This window comes from Pipistrellus kuhlii, unplaced genomic scaffold (assembly GCF_014108245.1).
Source record: "Pipistrellus kuhlii isolate mPipKuh1 unplaced genomic scaffold, mPipKuh1.p scaffold_m20_p_8, whole genome shotgun sequence".
Classification (NCBI taxonomy): domain Eukaryota; kingdom Metazoa; phylum Chordata; class Mammalia; order Chiroptera; family Vespertilionidae; genus Pipistrellus; species Pipistrellus kuhlii.
This window is the reverse complement of record NW_023425584.1, coordinates 1,504,088-1,520,658: the sequence shown is the minus strand read 5'-3', so window position 1 is coordinate 1,520,658 and position 16,571 is coordinate 1,504,088. Positions and strand designations below refer to the sequence as shown.

Genomic DNA, 16,571 nt, shown 5'->3' with positions numbered 1-16,571 from the left:
TTTTAGAAAATGAAAATTATCAGTCAACAGAATAGACCAATTTTATATTATGTAATATTTTATGATTCTATTGTCTTTTTATTGTGTTATTGTGAATATAGGTCTTATTCTTTCAGCTTTTGTATGTTTAATCTCCAAATTAAAAAATTTAAAAACATACATAAAATGCATGTGAGCCTACCAGAATGGCTAAAATGAACACTGTCAATACCAGGTGTTGATGTGGCTGTGAAGTGACTGGGACTCGCTTATGTCGCTGGTGGAGGGCAGGTGTAAATTGGGAGACTGACATTGGGAAACTGACAGTTTTCTAAAGCTGATCCAGCAGTTCCATTCCTTCCTGCGTGCTTGACTGAACTGTAGCCATATGTTCAATAACCCAATTGATACTAACCCTAAACTGTAAACCCACCTATCCTCAGAGTAATATGGTAATAAACTGCTGTATTCACACAGCACCAAACTGGGGATAGGAGAGGTGGTCCAATTGGAGTACAGAAAGGGGAAAAGACAAAAGTCAGAAAGAGCATGGAGGTTAGGGGATGGACGAGAGCTCAGTTTCCCCAATGGTGGCTCATGTAGGAGAGGAATGAAACGTACGTCTAGAAAGTAGGTGGGGCCCAGGCCACAGGAGAATGGAATGGCTGGCCTGTGTTTCTAGCACACAGTTTTCTGCATGGCTTTGCATTGTCATGTCTTGTAGGTGACATAAAAATAGAAAAAAGGATGTTCTTTTTGGAAAATAAGCGGCGCCATTGTAGGATCTATGAACGGCGTGCCCTCCATCCAGCTGTGCAGCAAGAGCAGGAGTTCTATGAGCAGAAAGTCAAAGAGATGGCAGAGGTAGGAGGATGTGCATGGCGTGTGTTTCTGGGATTCTGGTTTGCTTGGAGGGCTACTACAAAACTGTCTTTTAAGATTTACCTTTTGTTTGTGTGATCGATTTGAGTAAACTGTTAACGTTTTTAAAAGGAAAACTGGGTAAAATAATATTAAAAGTTCATAAATCAGATTTATGGCAGAGAATTTTAATTGGAGCTTAGCACACAGTATTTGACCTCCCTCAGTCCCTAATGGTGGAGCAAAACCAGAGAAAAATGCCCCTGAGCTCTTTAATTCTTCCAAATATGCATCAGATGCTAGTCAGTGATAATATGTATCTTGGTTGTTTAATATGTATTGTCTAGACCAGCAGCTCTGAAAGTATGACCCATGACTTCCCCAAGGCTCTATTTATCTATTTATTTATTTACTTACTTATTTATTTACTTATTTATTATTTTGAGAGAGAGAGAGGGAGAAAGAAACTTGGGTTGGCTGCCCTCAGCATGCACCCTGACCAGGCATGGGACTTACAACCTGGGAATGTGCTCTGATCGGGAATCAAACCAGCAACCTTTTGGCGCATAGGACAATGCCCAATCCATTGAGCCACCCGAGCCAGGGACCCAAGACTCGTTAGGGGTCTGCAAATCAGATCTCTTGTGATAATAAGACATTACTTACCTTTTCCCTGTGTTGAATTTATACTGATAAAACAAATGCAATGGTTTTGCCCTAGCATGAGTCAAGCCAGTGGCACCAATTTGTATCAGTGGTCATCATTTTCTTCAACATGCACACATTTTTTCAAAAAGGCAGTGTCACCTAATGACAGGTGGGCAGGTAGCTCTGTGACATGGATCAAGACGACTTCTCAAAAATCCCCAAACCGCCAAATTGAATTTCTTCAAGTCTCTCTTCATTTGTGTGCGGCCCTTCTCCAGAACCTGAACCCTGAATTGGAACTCTTTCTACGCGGGCCGTGAAAGAGAGTCCTATATTTATTTATTTATTTTTCATTATAAATGTATTTTATTGACTTTTTACAGAGAGGAAGAGAGTGGGATAGAGAGTTAGAAACATTGATGAGAGAGAATCATCAACCAGCTGCCTCCTGCACACCCCCCACTAGGAATGTACCCGAAATCAAGGTACATGCCCCTGACTGGAATCGAACCTGGAACCCTTCAGTCCGCAGGCAGACGCTCTATCCACTGAGCCAAACCGGTTTCGGCTCTGGCAATCCTTTTAAAGTGCCTAGTTCAGCAGCTTGCCATTCAGTGGTACAAGGGCTTCTGCTCGAGGCGACCATCATAGTCAGGGTGCAGCAAAAGCACTTTGCACGTTTCCCCCACTTTGTCAGAGTACTGGAAAATGTTTTTGAGGGTCAAAATTTGATAAATTTTAAACTGCTAAGTCATGTAACTGAAAAGATGACATTAATAATAGCTCTTTTATGTTTATTGCAATGAATTCTAAATGGTTTGAGACATCTTTACTAAATTTGTATCTGCATGTCTGGTTTTTTGTTCCTCAGCATGAAGACTTTTTGCTTGCTCTGCAGATGAATGAAGAACAGTATCAGAAGGTATTTTGAAAACTTACTTAATTCATTTATTCTGGTATTTTTCATGGACTCTCTTCTTATCACATTTCCTCAGCACTTTGATGGCACATTGGTTCCCGGATAATCTGTTGATCTGCTGAGTTTGTAACCATGTTACAGTCAGACACTTGAAACATCATTGTTGCTCTTAATACCAGACTGGATGGGAGTGGAAGGGGAGATGATAGAAATTCTCCTGTTAAGGAACGCTGCCTAGAATCTGTTGGGATGAGCAGGAGTTCTATGAGCAGAAAGTCAAAGAGGAAAACTCTTAGAGGAAAATGTAGAACTCAAGTCATGCTTACTAGTCGAGGTAGAGGGCAGAGATTTCTGTGACCTCAGGGCCAGACGGCTTTGTACTCTTACCTGCTCTTCACATAGTGGCCTTTTCTCACAGTACCTGTAGGAACTGCGATTGCTGCTGCAGTTAGCTTTGGTTCCTTACCTTAAGGTAAAGATTGGGTTGGGGTGTGATCTTCTCACACAACTGTCTTATAACAAGAAGAGAAAGCCGAAACCGGTTTGGCTCAATGGATAGAGCGTCGGCTTGGGGACTGAAGGGTCCCGGGTTTGATCCCGGTCAAGGGCATGTACCTTGGTTGCGGGCATATCCCCAGTAGGGGGTGTGCAAGAGGCAGCTGATCGATGACTCTCTCTCATCGATGTTTCTAACTCTCTATCTCTCTTCCTTTCTCTCTGTAAAAAATCAATAAAATATATTAAAAAAAGAAAAGAAAAGAAAACCTAACTATATATATATATATATATATATATATATATATATATATATATATATATATATATATAAATTGGTTTCTGAGAGTAAGGGAGAAGGCAAAAGCAAAGGAAACATCATTGATTCGCTGCCTCCTGCACACCCCACTCTGGGGACTAAGCCCACAACCTGGGCATGTGCCCTGACTGGGAATTGAACCCACATCTCCTGGCTCATAGGTTGACACTCAACCAATGAGCCACACCAGCCAGGCGAGAAAATCCAACTTTTGAAGCTTTTTAGCTAATAGCGGTCATGCCACTCCTCCCTGACTCTTAGAATCCTATTAGCAGTATAATCTGCTTGCAGATGGTACAGTTCTGCTAGCACCGTGGACTTCATGAATAAGATAACATTAAACAAAGGATGATGCCAAAAAAGTGGAAATCTCATTCTCTTTAACTGTGTATTAATATTTGTGCTGCCATCTCAAGCTACATTTATACAGTGGAAAACAGGTCCTGGTGGTTTTATGGCTTCCCGGGCTGCTCTTTACCTCTGGGGGCGTATGGGTGGAAGAATCTGAAACCTGCAGGCTCTGTACTGGAATTTGGGGAATTTTCATGTGTGTTTGTGGCCTGCAGGATGGTCAGCTGATTGAGTGCCGCTGCTGCTACGGGGAATTTCCATTTGAGGAGCTGACTCAGTGTGCCGATGCTCACTTGTTCTGCAAAGAATGTCTCATCAGATATGCCCAGGAGGCGGTCTTTGGATCTGGAAAGGTAAGAACTGTGGAATTTGCCCACAGGTAAGAAACATGCACAGAGTCTGTGGAGACCACGTTTCTAGACAAGTGTGAATACCTCGTGGAAGTGTCTTTCTTGGAGGGAGGTGGGATGCTGCCAAGGCATGTGAATGTGTGTGATTCCTAGACGGTCCCTGATTTGCGTGGTTATGTTGGTGCTAAGCATAGGAGATACCTTTTCAGGGAGTGGCATTCTTCCATGCAAGGAGGACCAGCTTCTTCCCTCATCCTCCTGTTCATAAGGAAAATGAAGGATGAGCCCTAGTCGGTTTGGCGCAGTGATAAAGCGTCAGCCTGTGGACTGAAAGGTCCCAGCTTCAGTTCTGTGAAGGGGGCATGCCTGGGTGATGGGCTTGTCCCTAGTGGGGGACGTGCGAGAGGCAGCCGATCAATGATTCTCTCATCATTGATGTTTCTCTCTCCCTCTCCCTTTCTCTCTGAAATCAATAAAAATATATAAAGTAAAATGAAAGATGAAATAAAGAATTTATTCTTGTTTGAATATGTGAGTACAAATTAGTAATTTTAACTGACTTAAAAAATTTTTTTTTATTGATTTCAGAGAGGAAGGGAGAGGAACTGAGATGGAAACATCAATGACAAAAGAGAATCATTGATCGGTTGCCTCCTGCATGTCCCCTATTAGGGATCAAGCCTGCAACCCAGGCATGTGCCCTTGACCAGAATCAAACTCGGAACTCTTCAGTCTGCAGGCCAACATTCTCTCCACTGAGCCACACCAGCTAGGGCTAACTGGTTTTTTTTAAAGGACTTTATAGTTCTACTAGAGGCCTGCTGCACGGGTGTGGTCCCTAGGCCTTGCCAGCAATCAGAGCCGATTTGGGCCTCCCTTCATTCCACGCTGTCCCTTGGTGGTCAGTGCGCGTCATAGCAAGTGGTTGAACTACCTACTGGTCAGTCAACTCCTGAAGGAATGATTTGCATATTAGCCTTTTATTATATAGGATTACAATCAGTTATCTATTTAAAAATATATATATTTTATTGACTTTTTTACAGAGAGGAAGGGAGAGAGAAAGTTAGAAACATCGATTAGCTGCCTCCTGCACATCCCCTGCTGGGGAGGTGCCCACAACCAAGGTACATGCCCTTGACCGGAATCAAACCCGGGACCCTTCAGACTGCATGCTCCACTGAGCCAAACCAGTCAAGCAATCAGTTAACTATTTTATACAAGACCACATTTCTCTTGCCAGAGTCATTTTCTCAACACTAGAAAATAACAATGGAAGGAGTTTTGTTTTGCCTGGATGAATACTTTAAAACCAAAATTGAGTTTCCTAAACAACCAATAATCAAATCACTCATCATATTCTAAAGTCAGATATGGTTTAGTGAAGGACTGAGTAATAATGAGCAGAGTGGCTGTGATGTCCACCTCCTTGGCCCCAGAACCTGTGCATATGCTGCCTTACATGGCAAAGGGAAATGGAGGCTGCTAATTGGAGCACCTCAGAATAGGGAGATTGCCCTCATTATTCAGGTGGGCCCACTGTCACTGTAAGGGTCCTTAAAATGGACACGAGCAGCAAAACTGTCAGAGTGCTGTGGTGTGAGGCCCAGCGGGCTGGACGTGGCTTTACAGACGAAGTCCAGAGCCCTCTGCTCCACTGCTCCAAAGGCTGTCCTTCCTCCTGAGGAGTTTTATCAGCTGACGGCATCTGATGGCGTAGGGACTGGGGGCTCTTCAAACAGTCCTCCCGTTTTCAGTTTATATCGCTGTCGGTTCCCGCCCCTGTCCTGCCGCTCACATCCGCCTGCCACCATGTCTAGCCTCCAGCCTTTGCAGAGGCTGTAGCGGGAACCAGCTGGCTGCTCTCGGTAGCTCCTTTTCAGACACTGCGCTGTGACCTTCCCCTCCTCCACTCCCATCGCCCTGCACTGTGCTTTGGGCTGCTAGAGGCCTTTTGGTGAAATCCCATTTGGACTTGTGTTTTTGTTTCATGGTTTCCTTGTTTGGAGTGTGGTTTCTCAGAAGACAGATCTTTATAATCTCACAACCTGTGTACTTAGTCACAGTTTATTTGCTTATGATGCATTTAACTACTGAGGCTGTTCATTTTTTTGAGACCTTGGTTAAATTTTCCTTTTCCCCCTTCTCTTTGCCTCCTGACCTCCTCATTCTAGTCAGAGCTTAGCTGCATGGAAGGCAGCTGCACATGTTCCTTCCCAACCAGCGAACTGGAGAAGGTGCTTCCCCAGACCATCCTGTGTAAATACTACGAGCGCAAGGCCGAGGAGGAAGTCACTGCGGCCTACGCCGACGAGCTTGTCAGGTGAGGGCCACCTCATTCTCCACTGGGAACGCGGCTGAGCACTTTGTCAGGTGATGGAATTCCTGTAACAAAGCTCTATTTTCCAGTTTTTCTGGCCCTTCTTGCTGAGCAATAAAAGAATAATTTATTAATGGAAAACACCTGCACTTCAGATTGTTGCCTGCATCCCCTGGGCTTCTCTTCACCACCTGGCTGTGTGCAGACATTGTACATGGGCTGGAGGGAAGTGACGGCTGTGAGGCGCTCAGACGTGTATGTTTGTGGGGTGGTTCGCACTGAGGAGGACCCAGAATGGCCCGCATTTTCTGGTCAGGGCCAGCGCACAGGCGAGCCTCAGTCCACGTTTTAATGCAAAGTAAGGAGTGAGAGAGGTGGCGAGCGCCGAAAAGCCCGCCGTGGGGTCAGCAGTCACAGGGAGCCGCGCCGGTGGGCCGTTCTGACCGCTGCTCTGCCTTGGCCCTAGGTGCCCCTCCTGCAGCTTTCCCGCCCTGCTGGACAGCGACGTGAAGAGGTTCAGCTGTCCCAACCCCCGCTGCCGGAAGGTAAGGAGGGCGCCTTCTCCACGCTTCTGTTCGAATTACGGTTTGAGCTACCTGGTGGCACACACATCTCCCGGTTATCTGTGTGCTGACCTGGGAGAGGGTTTGAGTGCTCTTCCTTTTTTCTCTTTTTCGAGGAAGCAAACGAAGGTCGTACTCTGTGCGTGGTGGTTGACATGGCTCAGATGGAGCCCCTCGTGGGGTTGCAGCCACAGGGTGTGGGTCTGCTGTGTGCCATCTTCCTGTTCTGTAGATGTAGAGAGTTTCGTGTTGCTTTCCCGGTGCCAGCTTTATTCTTGGTTTCTCTTTTCCCCACCCTACTGTGCCGAAACTCCTTTGGTTAGAGAGCTGGGCATCATGGTGGCAATCTGTCATGTCTGGTGTATTGTTCACTCAGATGATCGCATAAGGTGAGACCAAAGCTATTCAGTCACCTCATTGTTGAAAATCTTCTCTTTAATCAGACTCTTATTCTGTGAACTAAGAATGTCTTAAGCCGAAACCGGTTTGGCTCAGTGGTAGAGCGTCGGTCTGCGGACTGAAAGGTCCCGGGTTCGATTCCAGTCAAGGGTATGTACCTTGGTTGCGGGCACATCCCCGGTAGGGGGTGTGCAAGAGGCAGCTGGTCGATGTTTCTCTCTCTCGACGTTTCTAGCTCGCTCTCTCTCTCCCTTCCTCTCTGTAAAAAATCAATAAAATATATTTAAAAAAAAAAAGAATGTCTTAAAATTTGTGAGCTATCACATAGAGTTGTTGTTTTTTATTTTTTAATATATGTATATATTTATTTATTTTTATTTTTATTTTTTCAGAAAGGAAAGGAGAGGGAGAGAGAGAGAGAGAGAAACGTCAATGATGAGATAGAGTTATTGGTTGGCTGCCACCTGCACATCCCACGCCAGGGATTGAGCCCAAAACCCTGGGTATGTGCCATGATCAGGAATTGAACTGTGTTCATAGGTCAACGCTTAAACACTGAACCACACCTGGGCTACTTTTCTTGATTTTTAAAGAGACAGGGGAAGAGGGGGAGAGAAAGAGAGAAATGTCAATTGTTGTTGTACTTATTTGTGGATCATGGTTGTTTCTTCTAAATGCCCTGACCGGAGAGCAAACTCACAACCTTGGCATATCAGGACAGTGTGCTAGCCAGCCAGTTCACTTCCCTGTCAGGGCACATGCCTGGGTTTTGGGCTCAATCCCAAGTAAGGGGCCTTCAGGAGGCAGATGATCAGTGACGTTTATCTCTCATTGATGTTTCTATCTCTCTATTCCTCTCCCTTCTTTCTCTAAAAAATAAATAGATAGATAAATAAGTAAATAACATTTTTAAAAACAATTTTGAAAAGATACTTGCACTTCAATAGTCATTGAAGCATTATTCAGAATAAGCATGTAAATGGAAACAGTCTAAATGTCCATCAGTGGATGAATGGATAAAGAAAATGTAATCTATCCATACAGTGGAATATTAGTCAGCATTTGAAAAAGAAGGAAATTCTGATACATGCAGCCACATGGATGACCTTTGAGTACATTGTACTGAGATAAGCCAGTTCCAAAAAGACAAACACTGTATGACTGCACTTCCAGGTTGTATCTAAGGTAGTCACTCATAGAAGCAGGAAGTAGCGAGTGGTTGCCAGGATCTGGGGGAGGGGAAATAGCTTTTATGCAGTGGGAATGGAATGTCAGTTATGCAAGATTTGAAAGTTCCAAAGATTTGCCCAGTCAGCATCGCTCAGTGGTTGAGCATTGACCTATGAACCAGGAGGTCACAGTTCAATTTCAGGTCATTGGCACATGCCTGGGTTTTGGGCTCAGTCCTGTGTGGGGCGTACAGGAGGCAGCTGATCAGTAAGTTATCTCTCATTAATGTCTGTCTGTTTCTCTCTCTCCTCTCTGAAATCAATAAAAAATATATATTTTACAAATATCTGTATAACTATGCACATATAGTTAACAATACTGTGCACTTAAAAGTGTATTAAGGTTTTATGTTATTTATTTTTACCACAATAAAAAAAAAAAAAAAGGAGCACATGGTTCACTCTCTTTTCCTTCTGCCAGGATAGACTTACAGAAATAAGCCTTTGGCTGAAACCGGTTTGGCTCAGTGGATAGAGCGTCGGCCTGTGGACTGAAGGGTCCCAGGTTTGATTCTGGTCAAGGGCATGTACCTTGGTTGCGGGCACATCCCCAGTAGGGGGTGTGCAAGAGACAGCTGATCGATGATTCTCTCTCGTCGATGTTTCTAACTCTCTATCTCTCTCTCTCCCTCTCTGTAAAAAATCAATAAAATATATGTTAAAAAATAATAATAAACCTTTGTTTTGAGGTTTGCGTTTGTTACCAATAGCATCACCTGGTACTTTCTGAGTAATGGAGATGATGAAACCATCACTGGTTGTGGGGAGAGGGGAGAAAGGGAGCAGTTTCGAAAGGTAAGAGGGAGTCAGGGTTAGAAGGAAATATTCTGATTGGAGAGTGAGGAGCAGTCAAATGAGTCCCTGCTCCGGTTTGGGCTACTAAGTGGATGATAGCGCTGTTCACTCAGAATTGGAAATAGGACAGAAATAAAGATTCCCGGAGAGAAGGCAAATTCTGTTTTGGACATATTGTGTTTTGAGAGTATGCATATATTTCCAAGGACTAGCACATAGTAGTAGATGCTTTAATACTTGATAAGTGTTAGGTTGCTGAAGGAGGAAAGCACGAGGCCAGAGTGATGAGGGATTACGAATTTATTCGACCATCTGCACACCAGGTGGCTGAGCCCCAGATGGCCCAGCCCCCAGTGACAAGAGTCTGTGGCTTTTAAAGGACTGTTGGCAGGCTTTTTCTGGATGGAGGCTTCTTTATGCATTCCCAGAGGGCAGAGAATGGAATGTGATCGCCACAGTGAAACGTGGTCTCCGCAGAGGGAATGTCCTTGGTGAAATGGCCTGAAAAGCCAGCTCCCAGGGGAGCGGTACCAACTCAGTTGCTCAGCATGGCAGCCTTTCTGTTTTATGGAACAGGGACGAAGGCTATAGCTTCTGTAATTACTTCCTGCTGAACCTGGACATGGAGATCACAGGGCTGGCTTTTGACTGTCGTCAGCTGGAATGTTGTACAGGTTCCTTCTGGTTGGGGGAGGGGCTGTAGCAGCATGATCGCCCCGAGAGGCTGGTTGGTGGAAGTGGTCCTGGAGGAAAGATGAAAGATGGCGCAGAATACATGGCCCAAAAAACAGGATGAGGCACCAATTTACATTCTTTAGCCAGTAGCCCATGAGTTTGATTGCCGTTTCCTGGTCTTTGCGGTCCTGTTATTTTTGGGTGGCATCTCTGATGGGCCTGATTGACAGAAAAACAACCTTCTTCCTCCAGAAAGAGCCCTAGGCCCCCTCTCTCCTGTCCTCTTCTCTTCTGGAGGGTGACAGCGCTAGTGGGTCTGTCCCTGAATGTGAACTAAACTTGGTGATGTCCTCTAGGCTTTCGTAAGGCCTGAGATGGGTTTCAGTGGAGAAAGATCTGAGAGCCTCTCCACCTGTGTGAGGCTGGACACAGAATGGGACGGACTCAGACTGTGTCCTCCGTTCCTGCTGCCTCCCTCGGGGCGGATTGGGCGCAGGATAGAAGAGGCTGGTGAGGAAGGCCGTCTTTGCGTGGCCTGAGAACAGTGCTAGTGGGAAAGGCTGTGTTCGGAGCTCATGTTCTCTCAGGGGCCGGGGGAGAAGGTGGTGGCTGGTTAGGAGGGGCTGGGTTTGGGGAATCTAGTGTAGGGGAGGGTGGAGGTCGGGGTCTGCTGGTCAAGAGTAGATTGAGAAACCAGAAGTATTGGGGTCAGATGTTTGTGTGAAGGAGAAAGATCTGATGGGCTAGAGCAGGACGGGGGGAGGAGGGTTTGGGACTTTGGGTGGAAAAGGCCTGGATGTAGGGACTCTCTGGCCATTTTCCATTGCAGTGACAGCAATTCTCTAAATTGCTCGGTGTGTTAAAAGTGCTGTTTTCAGGCCATGGAAACCTATTACCTAGCTTACATTGTGGCCAGTGTTACAAAAGAAAGTGAGGTGGTTGAGCGTGATCTCCCCCACGAGTGTGCCGAGGGCGTGTGGGTGGCCTCACAGAGAGGAAGGGGGAGGGACAGACACAGATCCAAAGGGGACTCTTCAGGGCAGGCGTCCCTGCTGCTGAACACATCACCACGAGCAGTGACCCTCTGGACGGCCTCCCCAGTCCAGAAGGACCCAAGCGAGAGACTTCCGAGAAGTCAGAGAGAGAGGGCAGGACACCCGAGAGAAGGGAGACTGTTGCTCGCCTGGAGAAGGTCGGGTGGGGGCTCAGCGATGGAGAAGGATCCCCCAGGAGTCACCAAGTGGGATTCGGAGACCCGGAACGAGCAGCACACCCGGGTGACTGCAGGCGGGACAATGGCTCCCATCCCTGTGGAGCCCTCCTGGCTTTCGGCACCAAATGTTGGGCTGCCAAAGGAGGACCGCACAAGCCGGAGTGGGGAGGAGTTCGGAATTCAATCATCCGCACACCAGGTGGCTGAGCCCGGGTGGCCCCAGCACCCAGTGAGCAGTCAGCGGCTTTTAAAGGACTTTTGGGGTTTTCTAGGCAGAGACTTCTTTGTGCATACCCGGAGGGGAGAGAATGGAGTGTGATCACCGCCAAGCCAAGGGGTGTCCGCAAAGGGAGTGTCCTTAGCCAAACAGCCTGGGAAGCCCGTTCCCGGTGTGTGTGTGTGTGTGTGTGTGTGTGTGTGTGTGTGTGTGTGTGTGTGTGTAGTAAGTGTAGGGTCAGGAACACGGGGAGAGACGAGGCCGGGGAAGGTTTTGCAGGCTGGAGTGAAAAGCATTGGAAGGGGCAGGCAGAGAGGCCCAGGAAGCAGCAGGGAGCCGGGGAAGCAGAGGGGCTGGAGCCGGGCCAGCCAGGAATCAGAACAGCTGGTAGCATTTTAATTAGACACTCGCCAAATTTATAGATGAATTTAGGGAAATTGTTACCTTAAAAATATCGAGTCTTGGTGTCTACGTTAAAAGTATGTTTTTACATTTATTCAGATCTTACATTTCTCAGTAATGTTTTCCGTCGTTAAGGCGCTGTCCGTCCCAGTGCGCTTCAGAACCAGACGCTTGCCCGTGGGAACACCGTTCACGTTCTAGACTTGATCTCTGCTGTTGGGGGAAGGTGTCCTAGTGTATGGCCGCCACGGGAAATAAAGTGAAACGGTGTCTCCTGGGAACCTGAGCGTGACAGCAGGCCGCAGAGAAGTGTCCACCTGTCCTTTGAATGTGGAGAGCTTGCAATCACAGCTCCTTGTTATGAGCTATGGAAGGAGTTGCCACTAGGTGGCACTGATGCTCCGTGAGAAAAGGTTTTTCTCTTGGGCATTTTAAAATGTGTGTGTCAAGGAAACATTGTCTTGTAAGCAGCGTTTACAGAATTCTTTTAGGCTTAGCACCAAAGCAAACCACTAGGTACATTCAGAATGTAATGTCAACGATGTCAGTGTTCAGCCAAACTCTCCTATGACAGCCTTTCTCCAGTTAGGTGCCTAAGCCAACCGTTTGTCCGGAACTGACTGGTCCACGTGAGACTAAGGGCGTCAGCTTCCTCATGTAGGGATTTTGCCAGGAATCCGACTCCAGTTCCATTTCCAGGAACTTGTCCCTCTGAGAGGAGGCGTTCTGTTCAGACAGTCTCTGGAGGAGGGCTCGGTGTCTGCAGTCATTCCTCTGGCATCCCTGAAGACCTGTCTCTGAGGAAATGAGGAGAGAGTCTGTGTCACAGCCTCAGGGCCCACCGCCCTGTGTTCTCTGGAAAAGGATTCGTCAGCTTGTTCCCAGCGTGTTGCTCTTAGGCGTGGATTGGATGTGTTGGGCTGGGACTGCGGGTGGAGAAAGGGAACTCGGAAAGCAATGCTTCTGGACTATTTATATTCTTAGGGCCAGAAATCTCCAGGTTGAGTCTTTTCTGTTTTTCCAGAACCATAACTTTGCACCATAAGAAAGTAGAGCTTTCCAGAAAGGGCGCCAGGGCCACTGGGTGGAAGTGTACGAGGACTCGGGAGGCGAGGGCTGAAGAGGGGTAGCAGGTGTGAGACGGAGGAGGGGACCTGAAGAGCACCGAGTTCCCCCTGGTGGGGAGCCTGAGTTTGTGCCGGTGTAACCACTCCTCTTCCGGGTGTGAATCTATATTGTTTAATGTATCCATCTCACCCACCAACTCTCTCCCCACTCATCCTTCACCCCCTTTCCAGAACCTTCCTGTCCTTTGTCACACTCAGTGTTCCTGACGCCAGGGAAGGGGAATATAACTGAATTCCCATCTGCAGTTTATAAAACAGGCATCTGCAGCCCCGCCAGGAGCTGGGTGGCCGCGTGAAAAGAATGTGAATGAGGCGGGACCAGCTGCAGTGCCAGGGCGGCTCCAGCTGTGGCTGTGGAGGCTGGCACTGAGGAGCAGCGCTAGGATTTGAGGCCCAGCCAGTCAGCTGACTCCTGTGCAGAGCACAGGACTTGACATTGATCTAGATACGAATGAAGCTGGATCCTCTTGTTCTGCTCTCAGGGAAGACCTTTATTCAGGAAGTAACGTTGACAAGAACTAAATGTCTAGGTAACAAAGGGAGTTTTAAGTCCCCAAACCAGGGCTCATTTATTTGCTGGTGTGGAAGTCCATGGTGCACAATGAAGTCCACAGAAGACGTGGGGGAGGGTCCTTCCTGACAGTCAGCCTGCCCTGCTTCTCTCTTGCTGGGGGTGCTTCCTTCCGAGCCTGGGGGTTTGGGCTGAAAGCTTAAGGCCTCAGACCGCAATGATATTCACCAGTGCCTTGCAGAGCCCTTCCCTGTGAAGTGGACACTGACGTGTGAAATCGGGTGATAGCAAACTGGGGGCTAAAACCCCAAGGGACAGCTCCCCACCCCAACATAATTCCAGAGTGGATCCCAAACCATCCCCGTGAGCCGCCCTCCACCAAGCTCGGAGTAGAGCTGGCATCATAGCCGTGAGCTTTCAGTGTTTAACTCCATTTTTGTCAGTTTCCATCTTTAAGGTCCCACAGCAAGCAGCATAGTGAATCTGTCCCCAGAGGCCTCCGCAGTTTTTAGAGATCCGGGCTGATGATCACACCCGCTCCCTTCCCTGACGCTCCACACGGCCTGCGCTGTGGCTGGAGAGCCTGGCTCTCGGCGGGGTGCGTTTGTGAGCTGCTCTGAAGAATAAAAGCAACAGCCGGACCAGTGTGGCTCAGCGGTAGAGCGTCGGGCTGCGGACTGGAAGGTCCCGGGTTCGATTCCCGGCAAGGGCATGTACGTTGGTTGCGGGCACATCCCCAGTAGGGGGTGTGCAGGAGGCAGCTGGTCGATGTTTCTCTCTCCTCGATGTTTCTGACTCTCTATCTCTAACTCTCTTTCTCCCTTCCTCTCTGTAAAAAATCAATAAAATATATTAAAAAAAAAAAAAAAAAAAGAATAAAAGCAACAGAGACAAATACTGCTTACCTCTCTCCCCACCCTCCCTTTCCAGTAAAAGCCAAATAAGTGCTCTATCTGCCGTTGTTTGCAGTGCTTATTTTAAAAGGAGATAAACATCTACCCAAAATAGGGAAAAGTGAAAATGTACACGTGTTAAACTAAAATGCCAATCTGCATAAAACATTTGTTTTTGTTTCTGATCAGCCCCACAGAAATCGTTTTATTCCCGTATTTCATCCACTTTGTCCCTTGACTTGGGCAGGGAATGGTGGAACAGCCGCCTCTCTCCCTGGGCCTGCCTTGGAAGAGGCCGGGAGACTGAGTGGGGCTCTGCTGACCGCTGTGCCTGCGCCTCCTGAGGGCCCTGCCCTTGAAACTCTCAGAGGTTGACTGCAGCAATTAATGATTCTCATCATTGATGTTTCTATCTCCCCTTCTCCCTTTCTGAAGTCAACAACAAAAAAATTATTAAAAAAAAAACCCACACAACTCATTTCTTACTAGCATGTTATAATGTAAAAGGGGTGAATTTTTTTTTGCTAGTTAATATGTTCTGTAAGAAATCATTGCTCTCACTGTAGCCCACATTGTCAAGGTCAGAGAGGGCCCCTGTGCTGCCCTGCGGAGAGCTGTGTCCTGAAGACGGCTGCCTGTGGGTTTGCCCTCCAAAGTCTCAATTGCCTGGTTTACAGCACTTCTCTGCCCCCTCCTCTCTGGGTTTCCATTGATGATTTTTTTTTTCTTTAATCTGTATCCAAAAGTATCAGTATCCCAAGGAATGCTGTTCAAAGAGATGTAGAAAGGGCCTAGGAACAGAAACGTTTTTTGCTGGCGAGCTCAGAATTGGTTGCAAAATGAAGATTAAAAACCCAGGTTTGTCTTAATGACTCATTGGTGATTGTTTTTGTCTTGGGAGGGCACTAACCTTTGCGTCCTGACCACGCCACCCACTCCCGTGCAGCAGGCAGGCCTGGCGGAGGAGCTGTACCTTGGGCTGTCCTTGTAGAGAAAGAACATGTCACTTTATTAAAGTAGAAGTCTGACCATGTCCCATGGTTTTTGTGGCCACGATATATCAGTCTCATCACAGCCTAACACTGTTCACAAACCGTAAAGGTCGTAAATAAGCTTTGAGTGCCTCCACTTCTGGAACCACACATTACTTGTTGAGTGCTTTTATATGTTTTGCTAAAATAACCTGATGTTATTTTTCTGTGTCTGTGGCCTCATCAAAGGACAAGTGCATTTTGATTTAAAGTCTTCAGAAATCTCATGTTAAAAAACCTCAAGAATTGCTATCTACAAAATATCTTTTTATAGCCATTTGCCTCCTTTTTGTCTTTACACTAATTTCACGTTAGCACGTGTCAGCATCTTCATTTTTTTAGTGATTCTCATTGCGATGTCCTTGAAGAAGGAATGTGTGTGCGCGCATACATGATGGAGTACAGAGCAAGAGTGTTCCCTCTTTGCATTCTCAGCATAGAGCACTGCAGGGCTTCCAGCCTTCCAGGGAGAAGAGGAGCCGTTGCCATGGTGATGACAGAAGCATGAAAACACCCTCTATCCCCATGGGTGCCTGTGTCAGGGAGGAAGAATGCGGGCAAGGGAGGCTGTAGCGAAGAGGAATGAACGTTCAGAGACCATCGCGCAGAATCAGAGAGAAGCCTAGGCTAACGCAGCCGCTGGGGGAACTCTTTGTGTTTACTGTTGAATTCAAGGTCATTTCCCGATTCTCTGTGGTGGCTGAGAAATGTCAATAGCCTTTTACTCCTCAGTGGCCTCCCCACAGCATACAGAGAATGAGAAAGGCCTTTGTCACCTTCCCAGTCCCCATAAGTCTCACAACCGTCCCCCAGATCAGTTAGGAAAGCGTGCCTCTGTCTGTGGCCAGCGGACTGTTCTAAGTGCGATTGACCTCCCAGCCTTGCATCTCTTGTTTTTTCACTATGTTTTTATTGACTTCAGAGAGAAGGGAGAGGGAGAGAGAGAGAAACATCCACTGGCTGCCTCCTGCACGCCCCTCACTGGGGATTGAGCCTACAACTCGGGCATGTGTCCTGATTGGGAATCAAACCGGCGATCTCTTGGTGCACGGGACAACGCTCAATCCAGTGAGCCGCGCCAGCCCGGCCCTGCCAACTCTTTGGAAACCAACTGGCAGCCATGTCCTCTCTGTCTGCTTATGTGCTCATGTCCATCGAGAAGACAGTCTCGGAATCACCTTGGTAACTCAGAAGAGCAGTGCTGAGAAACTAAGCCCAGGCCTCTGAGGTCGGGGTGAGGACCACAACCCAACGCTACTCTGCTGTGCTGTCTG

The 16,571-nt window shown here is 47.2% G+C and overlaps 1 protein-coding gene and 1 non-coding gene across 6 annotated transcripts in view; both read left to right on the top strand.

Moving 5' to 3' along the window:
• RNF216 (ring finger protein 216) overlaps positions 1 to 16,571 on the top strand; it is a 96,349-nt gene that overhangs the window by 28,757 nt on the left and 51,021 nt on the right. For 4 of the 5 annotated variants that reach the window (XM_036423448.2, XM_045576778.1, XM_045576776.1 and 1 more), the window contains exons 9-13: positions 704 to 843; positions 2,360 to 2,410; positions 3,788 to 3,925; positions 6,097 to 6,245; positions 6,709 to 6,787. In XM_036423448.2, the coding sequence (XP_036279341.1) occupies positions 704 to 843; positions 2,360 to 2,410; positions 3,788 to 3,925; positions 6,097 to 6,245; positions 6,709 to 6,787 (557 nt within the window). The remainder of the gene's footprint in view (positions 1 to 703; positions 844 to 2,359; positions 2,411 to 3,787; positions 3,926 to 6,096; positions 6,246 to 6,708; positions 6,788 to 16,571) is intronic. The other variant, XM_045576777.1, reaches the window with a different exon arrangement.
• On the top strand, positions 14,014 to 14,085 carry TRNAR-GCG. Its single transcript has one exon. It is a non-coding gene; the product is annotated as a tRNA-Arg (tRNA).